This window comes from Plutella xylostella, chromosome Z, assembly GCF_932276165.1.
Source record: "Plutella xylostella chromosome Z, ilPluXylo3.1, whole genome shotgun sequence".
Taxonomy (NCBI): Eukaryota; Metazoa; Arthropoda; class Insecta; order Lepidoptera; family Plutellidae; genus Plutella; species Plutella xylostella.
The window spans coordinates 9,539,546-9,558,072 of NC_064012.1; the positions used below are offsets into that span (position 1 = coordinate 9,539,546).

The following is an 18,527-nucleotide window of genomic DNA, read 5'->3' on the forward strand; positions in this document are numbered from 1 at the left end:
ATATCTTGCACTACAGAAGATGCTTTAGTTTCAATGACAAAGGATCAAATGGATGGTCGGCAAGTCGGAATTGAGTGGTGTTATTTTGTTTGACATTCATATATGGTATGGTAGTCCATAACTTATACAAAGAATCAATTTGAAACCCTGCCAAAATAATGATTTAAACATCACATGACGTCACAGAAAATAGTTACCATAACATTATGGAAACATGCTATTCTAACTTCAGCTACCACTATTGCAAATTGAACCACATAATACATAGTAAGTACTCCTTCAACATTGCTAGTCAAATAGGTATGTATGTGTTTTCTCAGTTTATGGCGACCTACCTATAGCAAGCTCTTGTTGGCGCTGTTTCGCTGTAAAGTACAAACTGACAGCATTTATGAAGAACATGGCATTACATCCTCTTCTGTGTACACGCATATGAGCTGGCCGCTATTCCTGTAGTTTCCTAGACAGTTTTTTTTTCTCTATATTTTCCACAACTGTCTCCCTCTTTGAGCCATAGCAACCCACCTATGCCATGCCTCTCTCTCTCTCTCTCTCTCTCACACACACACACACACACACACACACACACACACACACACACACACACACACACACACACACACACACACACACACACACACGCACCTCCAGCGCGTCCCTCTCGAAGTGGCGCAGCTGCACGGTGAGCTCGAGTCTCCGCTCGCGGCCCGCCCACAGCTCCTCCAGCGCGCCCCTAGTGCCGCGCAGCCGCTCGAGAGTAGCCTCCACCGCGGTCGTGCTCGCCGCGTCCGAGTCCACCGATGACCTGCCACAGAAACATTGCACACGTTAAAAACTTCATCAATAGCCCAGCGTCAACAATAGGAGCCGACAGTTTGGGAAGTCGGCGGCAGAGACAAACATTGCAGACGTTAAGATCGACATTAATAGCCCGTCGAAATAGTCGCCGACTGTTTGGCAGACGCTAATCAAATTGAGGAATACCCAGCATCGACAGTCATAAGGGTAAGTATGTACATACTCAATATAGCACTCAACCTCTACTGTCAGGGGAGGCCAGGGAGGTCGAATCACCCAAGGGTTGCTCTCCGGTGATCCAGACCAAGTCCAACTGAGCTGCTACATTACAATAGTATATGGGGCAGTCGGCGGCAGACGCTAATCAGATTGACAACGGTTACGCTTCCACACTAGACCAGCTCGAATGTTTGTTACAGTCGAATGAATAGCCAGAAGCAGTCCACCATACTTATATAGGTAAAAGTAAAAAGCTGCAACCGTGTCTCTGAAGAATTGAAGGTATCCAGGGCATGACATGGCTCCGGAATATCACATCCATAAGTCCCGAGTGACCAATGGATAACGGCCAGGCCTACATCAGTGTTGTGATAAGAATTGATAATATTTAACATAGATTACCTCGGGATATCAGGATAATTCACTGTGCCTAAGTTATGACTAATGATCTGTGGACTATTAATGTAAACAAACACATGTTACGTTACATAAAACCATACAAACCTCCATCTTAAACACTGCACTGGCGACTTGTGCCTGTGTGAACGGCGATGATACTTGAGCATTTTGCACAAAAATGTTCATTTCACCAGCCAAACTTAACTGTCACGTTAATTCAGATTTATCGATAAGAGCGCTCTGTCACTGCGGATGTGAATGCGTGTAGATCGTAAAATAACAGTTATGTTTTGTGCACGTACACAGGGTTATTAAGGCAGGGGTACAATTACGTAGAGCAGGTGATTAAAACCCGACAATGACCTACAATTCCCGCGCAGCTCCAACTAACCAACTGTTATGTTACGCTTGGATGGCACATCTCTTACACTGATTTCCTCTCTTTACTTGACACAATCGTGCTATTGTACGATACCTCAATCATTCTATTACATTTAGTTTTAGTAAACATTCCCATTCTTGAATAGTATATTTTAATTGAATCGATTGTCAAAATATAATATTATTACTTATTCAATATTCATATTTAGAAAAAAAAAGATGAATGGATCGTAACAAAATCGACTTGGTTATTTGATAAATCGTTTAAAGTTAATAATCCTAATTCTAAGGTTGTTAATAATTATGTTGATAATTTCGTAATATTCAGTTCAGAGAACGCAATATCCCGTCATTGTGAGGGCCAGTCTAGGTTACGGTAAATCTCGGTAATTGACTCTATGCATAATTATCAAGGCTACCACAAACCATTTCGCAACTGAGTATGTCTTTTTGTGAGTACTTGGCTAAATCACGCCAATACAATATCGCATTGCTTATCAAGTTTCAACGTCCCGCAAGATCTATGAGAGTGTCGATGTCGCCGCCAGTGACGATAAAGTGTCGTTTTTTGTGATTCGAAAAGCGCATCGATTAGTTAACTAGATGCGCAAGAGCATTCCTCTGGTAGGTTTCTCTCGGCGCGTCGTGTGGTTGGCGAATGCATTCCGCGCGCGCCGGCGCCGGCGACTCCGCGTCGTTTTCACAATGCGACGCAGCCAGGAGTAGCGGTCGTGACTAGCTCATCTGACACCGCCTTAGCTGCTCTCCGTTTTCGTCTTATCTTATAATGTCACGACCAGCGTGTGCAGCTAGTTATGAATACGTAATTACGCTGTATTTGTTTAAAAACTTATCCAATTAAATCAATTTGGGTAGGTACGAGTACGTAACTACGATTGTTATTGGAAATAAATTCATGCATACGCCGACAAAGAACATACAAATATGTACACATTGTACAAATAGCTACGCCTGTTGACCGCTGAGTGAATGTTTACGGCCGTCCTAATCGTTAAACTGCCCTTGATGGTAACAGCAGTAGCCCTCCAATAAGGGCACTAACTGTCTTTGGACAATTAGGTATCTGTAGTCCTTTTATGGCCAGTTAAAAGCAAACGATAGACGTTCATTTTATATCCATTGTATTTTATGGCCGCGACGTCGTCGTAGCGACAAGAAAGTCTTAAAAATTATAGCCATTGCACTTTCCTGGGTGCGTAAGTTACGTGCTGCTGTCATGTCATGCTGCTGTTTAATATACGAAATAAATAAAGTGGTAATATCTTTATTGTTTTAGAGATGGTATCTGTCTAATACTGATATACTACAATAGTAAAGTTGTTAGTGAAAACATCAGAAAGTCGTGATTCCAGAATGAGTTATTTAATAACTTTTCGCGCGAAGTTTAATTGGTTCTCATCCGTATGCGGCGCAGTAGGAACGCGAAATATTATCATTTCCCTCGCTCCAGCAAGCACGACTAGCACATTGTCTCCGCCGCGGCATTCCGTCGCTGCAGCGTCAAGATACACACATTCTGCGGGTTTTCCAACATTTCATAAAACCATCAAATCACCAAGTTCTCTCATGTGTGAAATATGCGGATTTATGGTTTCAATTTCCTTACCGGGTAATTCGACTAATTCGATAGCAAATGGCTTCAATTGTAAGAATCAAATGAACGTATTGATATGAGATCCTATTTCCTGATTTCGCCATGCACTTTATTACTGTTAGGCACTGCTGGTACAGTAGCCGCAGGCCAGGAGCCGCGCTTTAACAATGTGTTTATGGCAGTAGCATTAAACTACATGCAGTAGTAACGCCATTATTTTTCAGTTGAAAATATAAGTGTGCATCACTGATCTATTGAATTAAGCATATAAAATTGCTCTATGAATATATTTATTGATTGAGTAAAGTTTTATATTATATTTTGACACGATGCGCAGGATTTTTGGAGAGTTTATAAACATAATAATAAAATGAAACATTTCAGTACACACAAAGTACATGCAAACTCCGCGACTACGACTTTCTAGTCGGGCAGACAGTATCACTAGTTGCGTGACTCGCACTCGACAACTAATTCCTAAGTTATATACCGCTATCTAACTAAACATCATGCAAAACGTCTCATGCTTACCAACGAGGATTTACTTTCAATTACCGACCACTCGCTAACAGCTCCGCTGAATTATGTTTACGAATTAAACAATCGAACAATCCGATCGGTCAGTCATGCAATCACTATCGCTAAATAAACAAAAAATATTGTCAAGAAAGTCAACAGATATGTGAGCGGAATGTGCGAATTTAAATGCAATTTTATGTTATGTCGCTTTGAATTATATAGTATCTGTAAACGGGCAAAGCTATGGGAAGTTTTAAGATTATTAACCATTCAACTTGTATAAACACGATGTTTTACAAGTACAGTGTTTAGCACTCATGTGCTCTATAGAATTTCTACATGATTTTCTCCCATAAATAATGGTAATGTTGAACTTTCATCAACAGTAATCGGTGAAGACAATCGCGCGAAACAATAAGTTCACATTTGCAATTAATTAACGCGTTTCCTCTTATTATTGCTGATACGGCCGACTCTTCCGAGTATATGAGTTTCACAAGAGAAATCTACGATCATCATTTATATAGGAGACTAGACGGAGCGTAGACTAGTTGACTTGATATTTGTTAGATAACAATAGGATGGGTCAGTACCTATAATTTATGTAGAGAATGAATTTGATTGCATCGCGGGAACCGTCTCAGCCATTTTATTTTAAAGACCGGAAGGTACCCATCGATCCATGACCCGTCGGAGCATAACCCTACAGTTTTTTTTTCCAAATTAGATGCGATATGAAAGATTGTTAAAAATTCCGCTGTTACAGCATTTTTGAGTTAGGCATAAAAATATTGAAGTTTTAATGTACGTATGGTGAAAATCGAATTGGCGACTTTCACACGATGCCGCTATTGAAGCGAATCCATTACAAAATACCAATAAATCATAAATAAGTAGGCGATATGTAAATCAGTTCAATTAATAAATGCATCGGTACCAATTTTTCAACACGAACGAGCAACACCGGCCATTGCGTATTTTTTTGTGCATGGGGCAAGTGGAGTGGGATTTCGCGGTTGGCAAATGAGACCAAAAAAAGTACTCGGCTATATAAATTGGGCAACTTTCAAAGGACGCTGTCGCTAGAGGCTAGGCTCAAGACCGGGGTAGTGGAAAACCCAAACATTCCAACACAATAATAATGTTAAAAAGTATAAAAAAGTTTAATCCGTTCCCATGGCAACATGGCGGTCGAGACGGTTGCATTGTCAAGTGCATAAAGGTTAAATTGCTAGGACGGGCCTAGAGACAGGAGGGGGCCGAGTCGGCGAGCTCCGGAAGCCTATATTGTGGGATGATTCCAGACACTCGACATTCGCCCATTGTGTTCATTCCTTAATACCAACTTGAGCACCTATTACAATCACCTTACGTTCCTACGTCTCAAGACATCTTTAGACGCCGACAAATTCGACTTGAAAATCCCACCGATGTTAAATGAGGAAGTAATTCACTCTGCTGGTCTCTTGTAATCTTTTAACAATCGTACGAATTAGCCTTGATGTTGACGGTCATATATTTGCGTTACAAGTCTGGATAGGTATGATGGCAAGAGTCTAAGCTGAACCCATAATGAAAAAAGAACTATTAAGCGATACTGTGCCTTTCATTGCATAATCCGATTTTCTTTTATCTTTCCCGACTACGTCGTCGGACCTAATCGGCTATGACAGTCGCTGGCTTTAAAATGCAATTCCATTGCTGCAATTTACTACTTACTTTTTTATAGGGTTTGATAAAAAATATTATAATAAAACATAGATAGATGCATTCGAGATGTTTTTAGTTAATTAATAAAGTACAGATAGCGAATAAATAAGCTTAAATAGTTCACGTGTATAGAGTTTAATAATTGCGTGTAGTACTTGACTGACACCTGCCTTCAATGAACTTATTATACTAGATTATGTCAACAAGCAAAGGTAAATGCCCGCGGCCTAATACCTCGATTACGATTACTGAGGTAGAAGAGAGCGTAATGTTTAAACGGAGGAGGAATAAAAATCCTCTTAAGCACGTTTTATAATTACGAAATTAGGGTGAAGATTGCAGACCATTAACAAACCTATATATGATTTTCTTCTGTATAAATACAGGAGATGAAAATCTCTTTGCTGACCCTAGTTAGGGAGAGGGCTACGGATTACAACAAAAGAAACAAAAACACCGGCAAAATTGAAAATATTCGTTATTGGGTGTCGATAAAGTATAATGTTGATTGTTTGGTTAACTGATGGAGTATTTATGTAGAGAGGAGGGTCTGTAGCGTTTTGGGGTGCCAGGCGGAAATTCAATGATACGGTGTAGCATTAATATGATTGAAGAGCGGCGGCATTCCATAGGTAGTTAGGTTCATTTTTTTAATGCCATTAAATTCTCGATTGTTTAAAACCATACTTCATCATGTTTTCAGTGAATTAATATAATATTTTTTTATAAATAAAGTGCGATTGCACTTGGTTGATTTGTTTTTCCATTTGACATTCGCGTTGCCTTATAATAAAATTATAATTAAAAGCCAATCAACATAAAATTAATTTTGCATGTGTTTTATGTGTGACAGTCATAAAATGAAGTATTTTCCTGTAGCCATTTTAATTTTATTTGGACACGGTGAGAACTAATACCAGTTTATACATATTCAACATGTACGCATTCAGTTAAAGTAGGATTATGGTCTAGAAACAGCCAACATACTTATTCAAGTGTGCCATAAAAGGAAACATTTCTTAACTGATTAACTTGTGGTCGCTGTCGGTTAGTAAGTGCTAGGGCTGGGGATTGCAGTACAACTATTAATACAAATTAATGTCAACCCATATAGGCTAAACCATCACGATAAATACGAGTAGTTAAATACACAACGTGCTGCCATAAATGTTTTTTACGAACCGGCGCTATTTTTTTTTACATTTATAGCACTGCACTTTAAATACATGTAAATAAATGCTATAAAAATCAAATTAAATTGTAAAATTTGACCTGTATGTACAAATATGTAAAACTAAAAACAAAAACAAAAAATACAAAATCAAGAAAAACTAATTGAACAAACAGAAAATGTCACGCTTTCGTATTTGAAAACGTATATTTCGCGCGTTTAAAACGTTCGAATGCGTTCGCGGCGCGGACGCGAGCGGCGCACTGCCGGGGCCGACTGACGGGCCCGCCAGTCTCAACCGACGGTGTCTCTGCAGGGGTGCCGCCGCCGCCGCCGTCACGCCGAGGAAAACTGCCACGCGCAGTCACACCGTACCAATACCAACATCGACAACACCAATAAACTAGCCTCTTCATATTATTTCACCAACACACGGTTCTGCCGTCTTTAGCAACAGGAATTTCCTTTCGGAGTTAAATTATTATGTTTAAGAGTTATACACTGTATAATGCAGTTACGTTGGGAAATTACAGATTTATGAAAATGTGACGTTTTCCAAAAACTTTTCTTTTGGAAAATGGGTCGTTCCTGCGGGAAACGGTATGGTCGATGTTAGGAAAAGTACGGAATAATTTGGATGGTCTTATGTTTTTTATTTGCCCCTAACATGCTCATTTCTAGCTAGGTATGTACATATCTCGGGTAGGTGTATAATATACTTCGTAGGTCCATTCTAATAATTCCGTTCTGGACAGCGGCGCTCAGACCTACTGAGATATTCTATGTCATCTGCATTCCAGCTGCTCACCACCATGACACCTAGATCATGAGTGCAAACCTTGCAAAGGTTTAGGAGAAGAATTAGTGGTAAGTATCCAATTATTCGCAATAAAAAGATCCCGACGAATTGAGAACCTCCTCCTTTATTTGAAGTCGGTTAACAAGTAGTCTTAATTTTTTTTCTGCTACCGTTCATTAAAGCTTAATCAGGTTCAACGGATTTGTGCTGAACAACCCTGTAGCCCTCCCATGGTTAACCATGACTTTACTGTTCCATTTGGGGTGCTAAGGATAGAAGACGTAATATTATATACCTATGCGTATTTTATGCGCCTTTTGTAGTTGTCTGATAGTAATTGACATAATTTTTTGTACATTATACTACACAATTTGTGAATAATATTTACAAAACTGTGACAGTATTATAGCTAAGTGGTACTTTAATTCAAGTGTCCGCCTTGCCTCATTTTAAATGCACGTCTCATGAAACTGTGCTCAAGTAAAAGACATAAAACAGTGCATGCCAGTTTGTCGTCTACTCCCGGTACTTTGAACTTTGATATAATGAGAATTCTGTTCAGAGATTGAAATTTTATTCCCTTATTGAAATAACGGCATTCTCTTCCGCACACTGTTTGCTCAGAGTGTCTGCTGGTCTGACGCAAAAATACAAGTGATACTAACATTTATTCTGCACTTAATATTCAATAACCTGAAGGAAATTTAAATTTTGCTTTCAAGCAATATTCTGTAGCCATGATCGATTTTAGCTCATAAAAACACATAATGGAGAGCTCGGACACAAAAACAAATACGATGGGGAGCCTTTGAATACACCCCCCTTGTTCGTGATCAAAACAAACCGAATGCCTTTCAAGCTCTGTACAGTGTATACGCTACAAGTACTAACCGTTCAATGAAAGCTTTATTAAAAGTCTATGTTTAGCGTGCCTACAAAAAACGTACCCTAACACTAATAATAGGAGGAACATAATGTAACGTATTAGTTATATGCAAATGTGCTTAATAGCGAGTGCTTGAAGCAAAACAGTGGAATAACGGCACTATCCGACTAACGAACAGAAGTCATGTTATTTCGGTAAGCGAAATGTAACGCCGCGCAACTATCTGTTTTATTCTAATTTAGTTGTTTCATTATTTGACTGTTCATTAATTATGAAAATGTGAATAAACATTATAAATAGACATGCGGCCATAAATGGGCACCCAAGGTATTTCAATATAACTTAGGATAGGTTGTCTTATAACAAGTTCCTCCTTCTACTTATAAAATAGTTTCCTCAATAGTCACAGTCTGGAGCCGGGATGGGTGCCAGTTTTTTTTCCACTCGATGACGAAGCGGCGGGATCGCACCCGGGAGCTTTTCCTGTTACCACGAACAAGTTTAACTGGACGCGTTTTACAATTAATCCAGCCAAGTGAATGAAAAACTTGCATTTATTCCAGGGCTGTGTTTAATAGTCGTATTTAGATCGCAGCAGATTTCTATCGTATCTGTCAGTTTAATATAGCATCGTTTACTTAAACTCGTATTATAGATAATTATGTTCTGGACCCGTTTACTGACTAAAGCAGTGGATGTGGTTTGCACGGCACCGTAACTTTGGAAAACTCATGTTGCAATACATACCTTATGAGAATTATTTATTTATTGTACGCATGTACGTGATTTTCAATCCTATGAAACCGATTTTTATATCTGATACTTGCTTTCTAAAAAGAATGAAAGTCTGCATTACTTGTACAAAGTGGTGGCATATTGAAGAGTGACAGTCATAGGAGTTAGAAAATTGCATCGCGTGCGGAACTGCGGATCCTAGGAACCCGAGCAATTATAATAATGCTCTGTAACGTGTTTATAACGAGGATAATGAAGGGCCTAGCATAACTAGAAGGAAATGAGGAAAGTTTTAAAGTGTACGTAGTGACAAATAGATTTACTTTTCACGACATAATTGATATTAGTTTCGCATGAGTAATTTTCAATTTGTAGTGGTTTTCAGATTGAGCAAGCGCTGGCGACGCATCGCTGGTTCTTTGACCCTTTAAGGGAATGACTTGCGCGATACTTTTATTTTATACGTATTACACACTACCCAGTCGCCATCAACTACTTGATTAGAGTGGGCTATGCTGTTTGCAATAGCACGTAAACAAATTTAATGCTCAGATCGGCTTATTCCCACTTTTCTTTAATCTTTTCATGTTCATATTCTGTTTGCAATTAAATTATTTTTTGGTCGTTTTAAAACAAAGACATAGAACATACGTGTATGTACAAACTATAAAGTCCTGACATCAAAGAGTGCGATTTTGCTAAGACTTTTTATGATCATCAGTTATTTACTTACTTTTACATACATTTTAAAAATAAAATTCCGATCGATTTGTCCTTTAATAAATATAACAGATCGATTAAATACGATCTTGAACAATTAGTTAGGATCCACTTCCGTTTTCACGACTTTATAGTTGGACTGTACAAGAAACTTGTCCAAACTATCTAATATGTAATCATACCCAGGTAATACATAAAAATATAATTATGAATATCAGTTTTACATTTTCTTCAGACTTTCAAACTCGTAAACTTGCATTTTCTATGGATATAAATTATGTTGTATATCGAATTTACCATAGTTTATCAGTTTTTCCTAGAAATAGAAGGTTTAGGTACCATAAAACCACGTATTTTTCAATTTATTCAGTTTATTCGATTATACGTTCGTATATTGTTAATCTGAGAGTTTAGTAACAAGTCGCTAACAAGTACACGAACACAACACAGCCAAAAGCTATGACAGGACAAAAAAACAAGCAATGTAAACTGTCAAAGTTAGTTCCACTCCCATCCGACCCGACCGGCGGCAATTATAAACTTGTGCACAAACTTGAAGCTTTTATTGAAATTCTCAGCTCATTTTACATTTTAACCATTCAGTGAATATCAGGCCACCAGACTCACGAATTTAATTTAATAATGAGTAGGCAAGTGGATCAGTGTCTCCGATTATGATAGTTAACTGATTGCCGTAGACGTCGCGACATATTTGATAACGCTACTTTTGTCTTCGTGAGACCGTCATTATGTACTTCTGCATTTTATATAAAAGTTAAGCTACGATAGGTAAATGATACACTATGAATTAAGCGGGGAGCTTTGAAACTTTAACGAATATTCATTATTTTCAACCACTGTACGCTACTCGTTTAGAGTACGTATATTGTTACGCTTCTCATGAAGAGTAAGTTATTGTTTAATTACATGAGTACGCTTGTTAAAACGCGCTAACAATTTGAAGTGTGAGGTAGGTCTGGGCAAACTTATGTAGCTTCAGGGAATACAGAATCAATTGGTAATTAACGCAATGCTGTAGCGATATTATGTTGAAATGTTTGGTAACTATTCCGACAGAATATTTAATGCACATGCTACGGCTATATGTTTCAGTGATGTGATAAAACATGTAAAGCTGCAAAATTAATATATCACACGTTATTATTGTACTTAATAATTTGTTAAAAGTAAATTCATAAGACGTAACTTTATTTTAACGTTTTTTTAAAATGACATCTAGGTGACGGTGCATGTTTTTAACACATTTCAGCTTATACTATATATGATGAGTATACTACTCTTTTTCCAACACCCTGTATAAAGCAGGAATCAGATGGTAATTGTGTATTTTTGCAGCCCTATTCTATTTGAATATCGGTTGCCCTGAAGTAAAGTGATCTCAGTACCCAGTTATACATACATACAAGTTCATTGTCTATCATAACCGTCGCGTCGCAATCACCCGTTGCTTTCGTTTCCAGACCATAAAGACACGAATATTTTTAAAGGCGTAACATTGCAGTCAGTGATAGATGAAACAAACACAAAACATGACTAGAAAAGAAAATATGCAATCAGAGTTGAGAAAAGAGCCGATATTGTTTGCAGTTCGAAACACAATCGAAGGGGAGGAAAATACGAACCGCTCCGCGCTACTCAAACAAAGGCACAATGCATTTTCCCGGCGTTCTAGGTACGTACAGCCAGCGGTGTTTCATCCCACAGGCTCAAGTTGTGCGTTCAATGGTGGGTAGCGGCGCGGTGACGGCCCCATTCGAACTTTTCACGTCCGGCCGAGGCCCAGTGCTCGGAATATTAACTCATTTTTCGCTCCCAACAGTTTCGAGCCCTAGACACTTAGACAGACTTCACGTTTCGGAATATCAAAGTTGCTCCGCGAATAGCATCTGCGAAATACACGAGCGAACAATGCAGACGGAATTATGAATTCAAACAATTAAGGCTGTTGTTTTCGGTAAATGCAGCAACATTAAATTTAAGGTATTTCAAACAAAGCATAGTTTGGAAATTCGAAGAACTTCAGCATTTACTTCGTGTAGTATTTAATATCTGCCTGTTGTATGTAGAGAGAAACTTACGATTTAATTGGTTTTCGGTGTTAATGAACGTTGCAACAATGTAATGTGCATGGAAATTATTTCTAGCTTCTGGAGCGAGGGTTAAATGAAGTTTGCGGATACTAATACTAATTAATTAAATTCTCAAGCGGATTTTATCATATATAAAGGGGTTCTATTATTTGATAGAAACGTTTTTATGTGATATTCGAGTGTTTTGCTTACGATTTCGATGTCTAACAATCAAGTAAGAATATATCCTAGAATAGTTGTAAATTATAGTTATAAAACTTCGTCTTATAATCCGACTACATCGAAGAAATAGGGAGGGTTACGTGTTTGGCCGGGGTGTATGTAGTATATTCGGATGTTAGATCCGATCCAGATGAAATTAAACGCGTCTGTGTCTTGATTCTACAGTTATTACAGGCTATGTGATGTAGCATTGTAATGAATAGTAATTATTCAAAATGTACTTTAATCAAATTAACGTAAATAATGCACTTCTATGAAATCACTGTAAGTCGCATAGTATCGTAAATTTTGGCTACCAACAACTTCTGCGGTCTACGTTAATCTACAGAGTGATTAAATGGACCACATGTAGCTGTAATCTGAATCTGGCATTTTGGGAAACAATACACATCAATTGCGTGGGCAATAATTAATTTCGTATTACTGCAACTGATAGATTAATTATGCACCCTCTATTGGGCATTCGCAATAATTGTATGTATAGTATAGGTCAATATTCACTTAATCCTACTGGTTATTTATTGATTAAACAAATTCTGACTGACCGATCACTCAGCGATATGACGAAGGTTTATTTATATTCGGTGTTTTAAGGTTCCTTACATCAAAAGGATGACTTTTTAGTTCAATTGTCTGTGTGTAAAGATTCTTTATCTCGGAAGCACGTGGAAATATCGAGTATAATTTGATCCATATATACCTAAATATGTTTTTAAAAATCTATCGTTTAATATGTTAAATTTAAAAAGATACAGCCATTTATGTGATGTGAAATAGAGGCCTAAATCTATATTAATTGGCAAGAGTACGTTCAGGGGCAGAGAAACTCGACCCCCCTCTCACTCTCAGAGTAATAATGCTTATGAGAGGGTTCAGGTTTCCCTGACTGTTAATGGGGCACAGCACAGACGGGTCCCAAGAACAGTGTCAAATTTGAACATAGACCAAACTGCTTTCCACATTGCGACCTGTTGCCAAATGTAGCCTATAATTCTTATCTCAACTCCAGCAGCAACGACTCTACCTGCGCCATTGTGGCGGCGCATGCGTCGAGACCGGCTTCGCATTGTTCTAGCGCACATTTTGTTTCAACCGTGTCTAGATAGATGACGAACTGTGTCGTTAAGTCGTTAAGTGTGGCCTATAATGTTCCGAGAATTCCTACCTTAGCTTCTGCAGCAACGGCTAACCCCGTGCTATCATGGCGGCACAAGCATCTAGATTAGCGGCGCTATATTGTGCGCACTGCTCTAGCTACCTGAGTATTCTAACACTGTTGTGGCACAGACCTAGATGACAAACTGATTTTGTCGTCGCCAAATGTGGACTATGTAAACCTATGTTTGAAGTATTCCTACCTTAACTCCTGCAGTAAAGCCTCTCCCTGGGCCAGCGTGGCTGCGCATGCGTCTAGACTGGCAGCTCGATGTTGCACACACTAATCTAGTTCCCAGAGTATTCTAACACTGTTGTGGCACAGACATAGATGACAAACTGATTTTGACGTCGCCAAATGTGGACTATGTAAACCTATGTTTGAAGTATTCGTACCTGTAACTCCTGTATCAACGCGTCTCCCTGGACCAGCATGGCTGCGCATGCGTCTAGACTGGCGGCGCGATGTTGCGCGCACTGCTCTAGGTCCCAGAGTATTTCACCGTGTGACGAGAGGACGTACCTAGATGACGAACTGGTTTTGTCGTCGACAAATGTGGACTATTCCTACCTTAGCTCCTGTAGCAAGGCTTCGCCCTGGGCCAGCGTGGCGGCGCATGCGTCTAGACTGGCGGCGCGATGTTGCGCGCACTACTCTAGCTCCCAGAGTATTTCACTGTGTGACGAGGGGACGTACCTAGATGACGAACTAGTTTTATCGTCATCAAATGTTACCTATAATTTGCCAAGAATTCCTACCTTAGCTCCTGTAGCAAGGCCTCTCCCTGGGCCAGCGTGGCTGCGCATGCGTCTAGACTGGCGGCGCGATGTTGTGCGCACTGTTCCAGCGCGCGCCGCGCCGCCTCCGGGCTGTCGTCGGCGGGACACACGCCGCCGCCGCTTCGCAGCGTGTCCAGCCATTGGACTAGCTGCGGGGAAAATGTATGTGTGAAAATGGGTATAAATGATGATGATGGAAAACATTATAAAGGATTCAAATGAATATTTTTGATTCTATTTTATTGTTCACAACTGGAGCGGATTAGCTCTATGTTTTGTCGTGATCACATAGAGCGAATAATCATATCAATCGGCACTTTAACAATAATATTATGATGACGATTCAAAGACGACATAAAGGCACTAGGACGTAAAGTAGGAGATCTCTAGTAACTCAAGGCTAGTAGCACGGAGTGCATTTGAGACGTGACATAAGTTTTGCATCGCGCTCACTCACATCGGGCAGCCTCAAGAGCGAGCGCGACGGAGAACTTTTGTCACGTCTTAAATGCGTACTCGTACGTACCCTCTGGACAAAACTGGACTTCCAGGACCCATTTTGAAAAACATTCGCATTATCCTTAAAATATTAGATGCTACGGTGCAATTATACCACCACAATAAAACACATCTCCACCACAAACCTCAAACACTCCTCCAACCTACCTCTTTCTCATGCGTATACAGCAGCACAGCTAAGTCAAGTCTCCGCCGCCGGCGGTCCACTCTCGACGCGAAGGCCGCCACATGAGCCTCCAGCTCCCGAGCCACCCCCAACACGTCTTCGGGGTCACACTCGCCAGACCTGGCCAGCTCTTCCGCGGCCGCTAACAGCTTCTCCGCGTTTGTGTATGTGTTCTGGTGGATGTAATGTTTGCAGTTATGGTTTTGGAGTATGGTTATGTGAATTGTTATTTATTGTTTTACTATGGCTGATTAGCTTGGATAATTTAGTTTTTTTTTAACTGATATATAAAATATCAATTATTATTGGGGTTTTAATAATAAAGAAATAATATAATAATATCTTGGATCAACTTACTTGTGCAACATTTTCAAAATGTTCATGAGATTTCTGATATACTCTAGCTTTATGGAGATTCCTTCCTATCGCAGTGTTCTTTTGTAGGAACACTTCACCGTGATTTGAGAGCCATTGGAAAACCTGGGAACAACAAATACGCTATTAGACAATCGCAGGTATTCCATATTCTTTATGGCTATACTTAATTTTAAACTAAATTACAAATTGAATAATATCTACTAAGGAGGATTCTAATATTATTTTTGTGATAGCAGTAAGTAATACTTTAGTGTAAGTAGTGACTAGTAGAGGATTCCACAGAATGTTTTGCTCAAGTGTCGAGTTTATAGAATGTTCTGCAGTTGAGACTTTGTTATATTCTGATATTGTGCGAAAGTTATAAAAAACTATCAGACAAAATGTAATTATGGCTAAAAGTACAGTATTATTCTTTATGTTTATGGCTTAGTCACAGTGATAATGATAAGTCAACCTCTTTCTGTAGTTTACCCCTCAACGGTAGTGTCTTCTTACTCGTTCAAATATAGAATAATGGCCGTCTTTCATGCGACCTGTCTGTAAGCACTCACCTTGCCTGGGGCTAGCGCGCGTCCGTGACCTAGACACTGACCTAGAAATGCTAACACCAACGGCAGAAGGTCACAGAGAAACCATACGAGCTTTTTAACGACTCGCAAATAATGACGAAGGGGGATTCGAATAAATAGCATGAAACATCATACATAGTTCACCGTTACCCTTTTTATTTACTAAACCTTTTTAATTACCTCCTTCATCAGCAAGGTGGCTTTAACTTTGAGACTGTGCGCTATGTTTACATAATTTGTGAATCTAGTGTATCATACACAAATTTCATTAAATTTGACCTTGCGTAAATCCGTGTATATGTACAATATAACTGTCCCGGAATTGTATAAATGTATATACTGTTTTCCCATACCTGTCGACAGTCCTCTTTATACAGCAGCAAGGCCAGCCGCTGATGCAGCTTCAGCCTCGCCTGGTGGGAGCGCGCCCCCATGGACCGATGGTGGCCGAGGATCTGCTATCACGGACTCTGTGTAAACTAGTAACATACCCTCCAAGGCCCGATGGTATTTAAGAATCTGCTATCACGGGTTAGGTAAAGTAGTCTTCACATACCTGTCGACAGTCCTCTTTATACAGCAGCAAGGCGAGCCGCTGATGCAACTTCAGCCTCGCCTGGTGGTAGCGAGCCTCCAAGGCCCTGATATTTAAGAATCTGCTATCACGGACTATGTGTAAACTAGTCACATACCTGTCGACAGTCCTCTTTATACAGCAGCAAGGCCAGCCGCTGATGCAGCTTCAGCCTCGCCTGGTGGTAGCGAGCCTCCAAGGCCCGGTGGTGGCCAAGAATCTGCTATCACGGACTCTGTGTAAACTAGTCACATACCTGTCGACAGTCCTCTTTATACAGCAGCAAGGCGAGCCGCTGATGCAGCTTCAGCCTCGCCTGGTGGTAGCGAGCCTCCAGGGCCCGGTGGTGGCCGAGGATCTGGTGGATGACGGCGAGTACGTGGTTCGCGCCGGAGCTGTAGTCCGCGGCCGGGTCGCCGCCGCTCGAGCTCGCTGTGCTCATTGAGCACGCGCGTGAGTCGTTCTGGTGACGGGCGGAGAGAATAAACCTTTAGTAGGTATAGATTGGCAAGTTGCTTGGCGACCCTCCTTGCGGGGTGAAAGACGAGGAGGGGACGAGGTACCCAAGACGACAGCGGGTAGCGGGAGGGGTAGCGGTGAAGGGCAACGCGTGCACTGCATGTCATTGTTACGGCAGTCTCGGCCGCGCAGCCGAGGCGGCCACATGTCTTATATAGTCTGTCATAATTTGAGTGCGACCCACATGAGATCATTGATCCTGAGACCATTAGTCTTAGGATGAGTGTTGAGGCCTTTTTAATATTATCATTATATTATTATTAGGTATCTATAATTCGTCAACAAAATAACGTTAAAAACAACAAATCGTATAATGTCTCAATATAGGGGCTTCTTGTAGAACAGCGTACCGGATCAGTCATGCTACGCGGCTAAAGGTTGGTACTGCGCAGTCAGATACGAAAAAGTAAACAACAAAGACGAAAAGAGTCCATATGACAGTGCGTCAGTTGTCAGTTCTTGTAACTAGGAAAGCAACCAAAATTTATGTGATTTAATGAAAGTAATTAATGAGCAAAACACAGAGAAAAATTACAAAATTGATGAAATTTTGAAAGAAAATGGTCATATCGTGCTTCGCCTACCCCCATACCACCTGGAATTAAATCCTATTGAACTTGTGTGGCGGTACGTGAAAGGCGAGCTCGCAAGAACGTCGATTGACACTAACTTAGATAAAGAGATAAAAGACTTAGAGTTGCTTTTCTCTAATTATTCGCCTGAAAAGTGGAGAAATTGTGACGACCATGTCATAAAAAATTAAGACGAATATTATAAATCTGATAGAGTATTTGACGATGTATTGGACAGGTATGTTATTGTTTATTTATAATTAAAGTAAATTAAATATAAAATATTATAGGTGTACACTGAACTATAGATTGGCGAGTTGCTTGGCGACCCTCCTTGCGGGGTGAAAGACGAGGAGGGGACGAGGTACCCAAGACGACAGCGGGTAGCGGGAGGGGTCGCGGTGAAGGGCAACGCGTGCACTGCATGTCATTGTTACGGCAGTCTCGGCCGCGCAGCCGAGGCGGCCACATGTCTTAAATAGTCTGTCATAATTTGAGTGCGACCCACATGAGATCATTGATCCTGAAACCATTAGTCTTAGGATGAGTGTTAAGGCCTTTTTAATATTATTATTAGGTATCTATAATTCGTCAACAAAATTACGTTAAAAACAACAAATCGTATAATGTCTCAATATAGGGTCTTCTTGTAGAACAGCGTACCGGATCAGTCATGCTACGCGGCTAAAGGTATGGTATATGGTACTGCGCAGTCAGATACGAAAAAGTACGAGTAAACAACAAAGACGAAGAGTCCATATGACAGTGCGTCAGTTGTCAGTTCTTGTAACTAGGAAAGCAACCAAAATTTATGTGATTTAATTATTGTAATTAATGAGCAAAACACAGAGAAAAATTACAAAATTGATGAAATTTTGAAAGAAAATGGTCATATCGTGCTTCGCCCCCATACCACCCGGAATTAAATCCTATTGAACTTGTGTGGCGGTACGTGAAAGGCGAGCTCGCAAGAACGTCGATTGACTCTAACTTAGATAAAGAGATAAAAG

The 18,527-nt window shown here is 40.1% G+C and overlaps 1 protein-coding gene across 7 annotated transcripts in view; it reads right to left on the minus strand.

Annotated features, from left to right (window-relative positions):
- Nucleotides 1–18,527, minus strand: part of LOC105389684 (kalirin) — a 136,283-nt gene that overhangs the window by 103,730 nt on the left and 14,026 nt on the right. For 6 of the 7 annotated variants that reach the window (XR_007268172.1, XM_048632537.1, XM_048632538.1 and 3 more), the window contains exons 10-14: nt 16,683–16,889; nt 15,263–15,385; nt 14,887–15,078; nt 14,200–14,369; nt 646–805 (exon numbers count right to left, since the gene is read on the minus strand). Coding sequence is in view for 6 of the 7 variants with exons in the window: in XM_048632537.1 (XP_048488494.1) it covers nt 646–805; nt 14,200–14,369; nt 14,887–15,078; nt 15,263–15,385; nt 16,683–16,889 (852 nt within the window). In the remaining variant the exon portion in view is untranslated. Of the gene's footprint in view, nt 1–645; nt 806–14,199; nt 14,370–14,886; nt 15,079–15,262; nt 15,386–16,205; nt 16,305–16,682; nt 16,890–18,527 lie in introns of those variants that run through there. The other variant, XM_048632540.1, reaches the window with a different exon arrangement.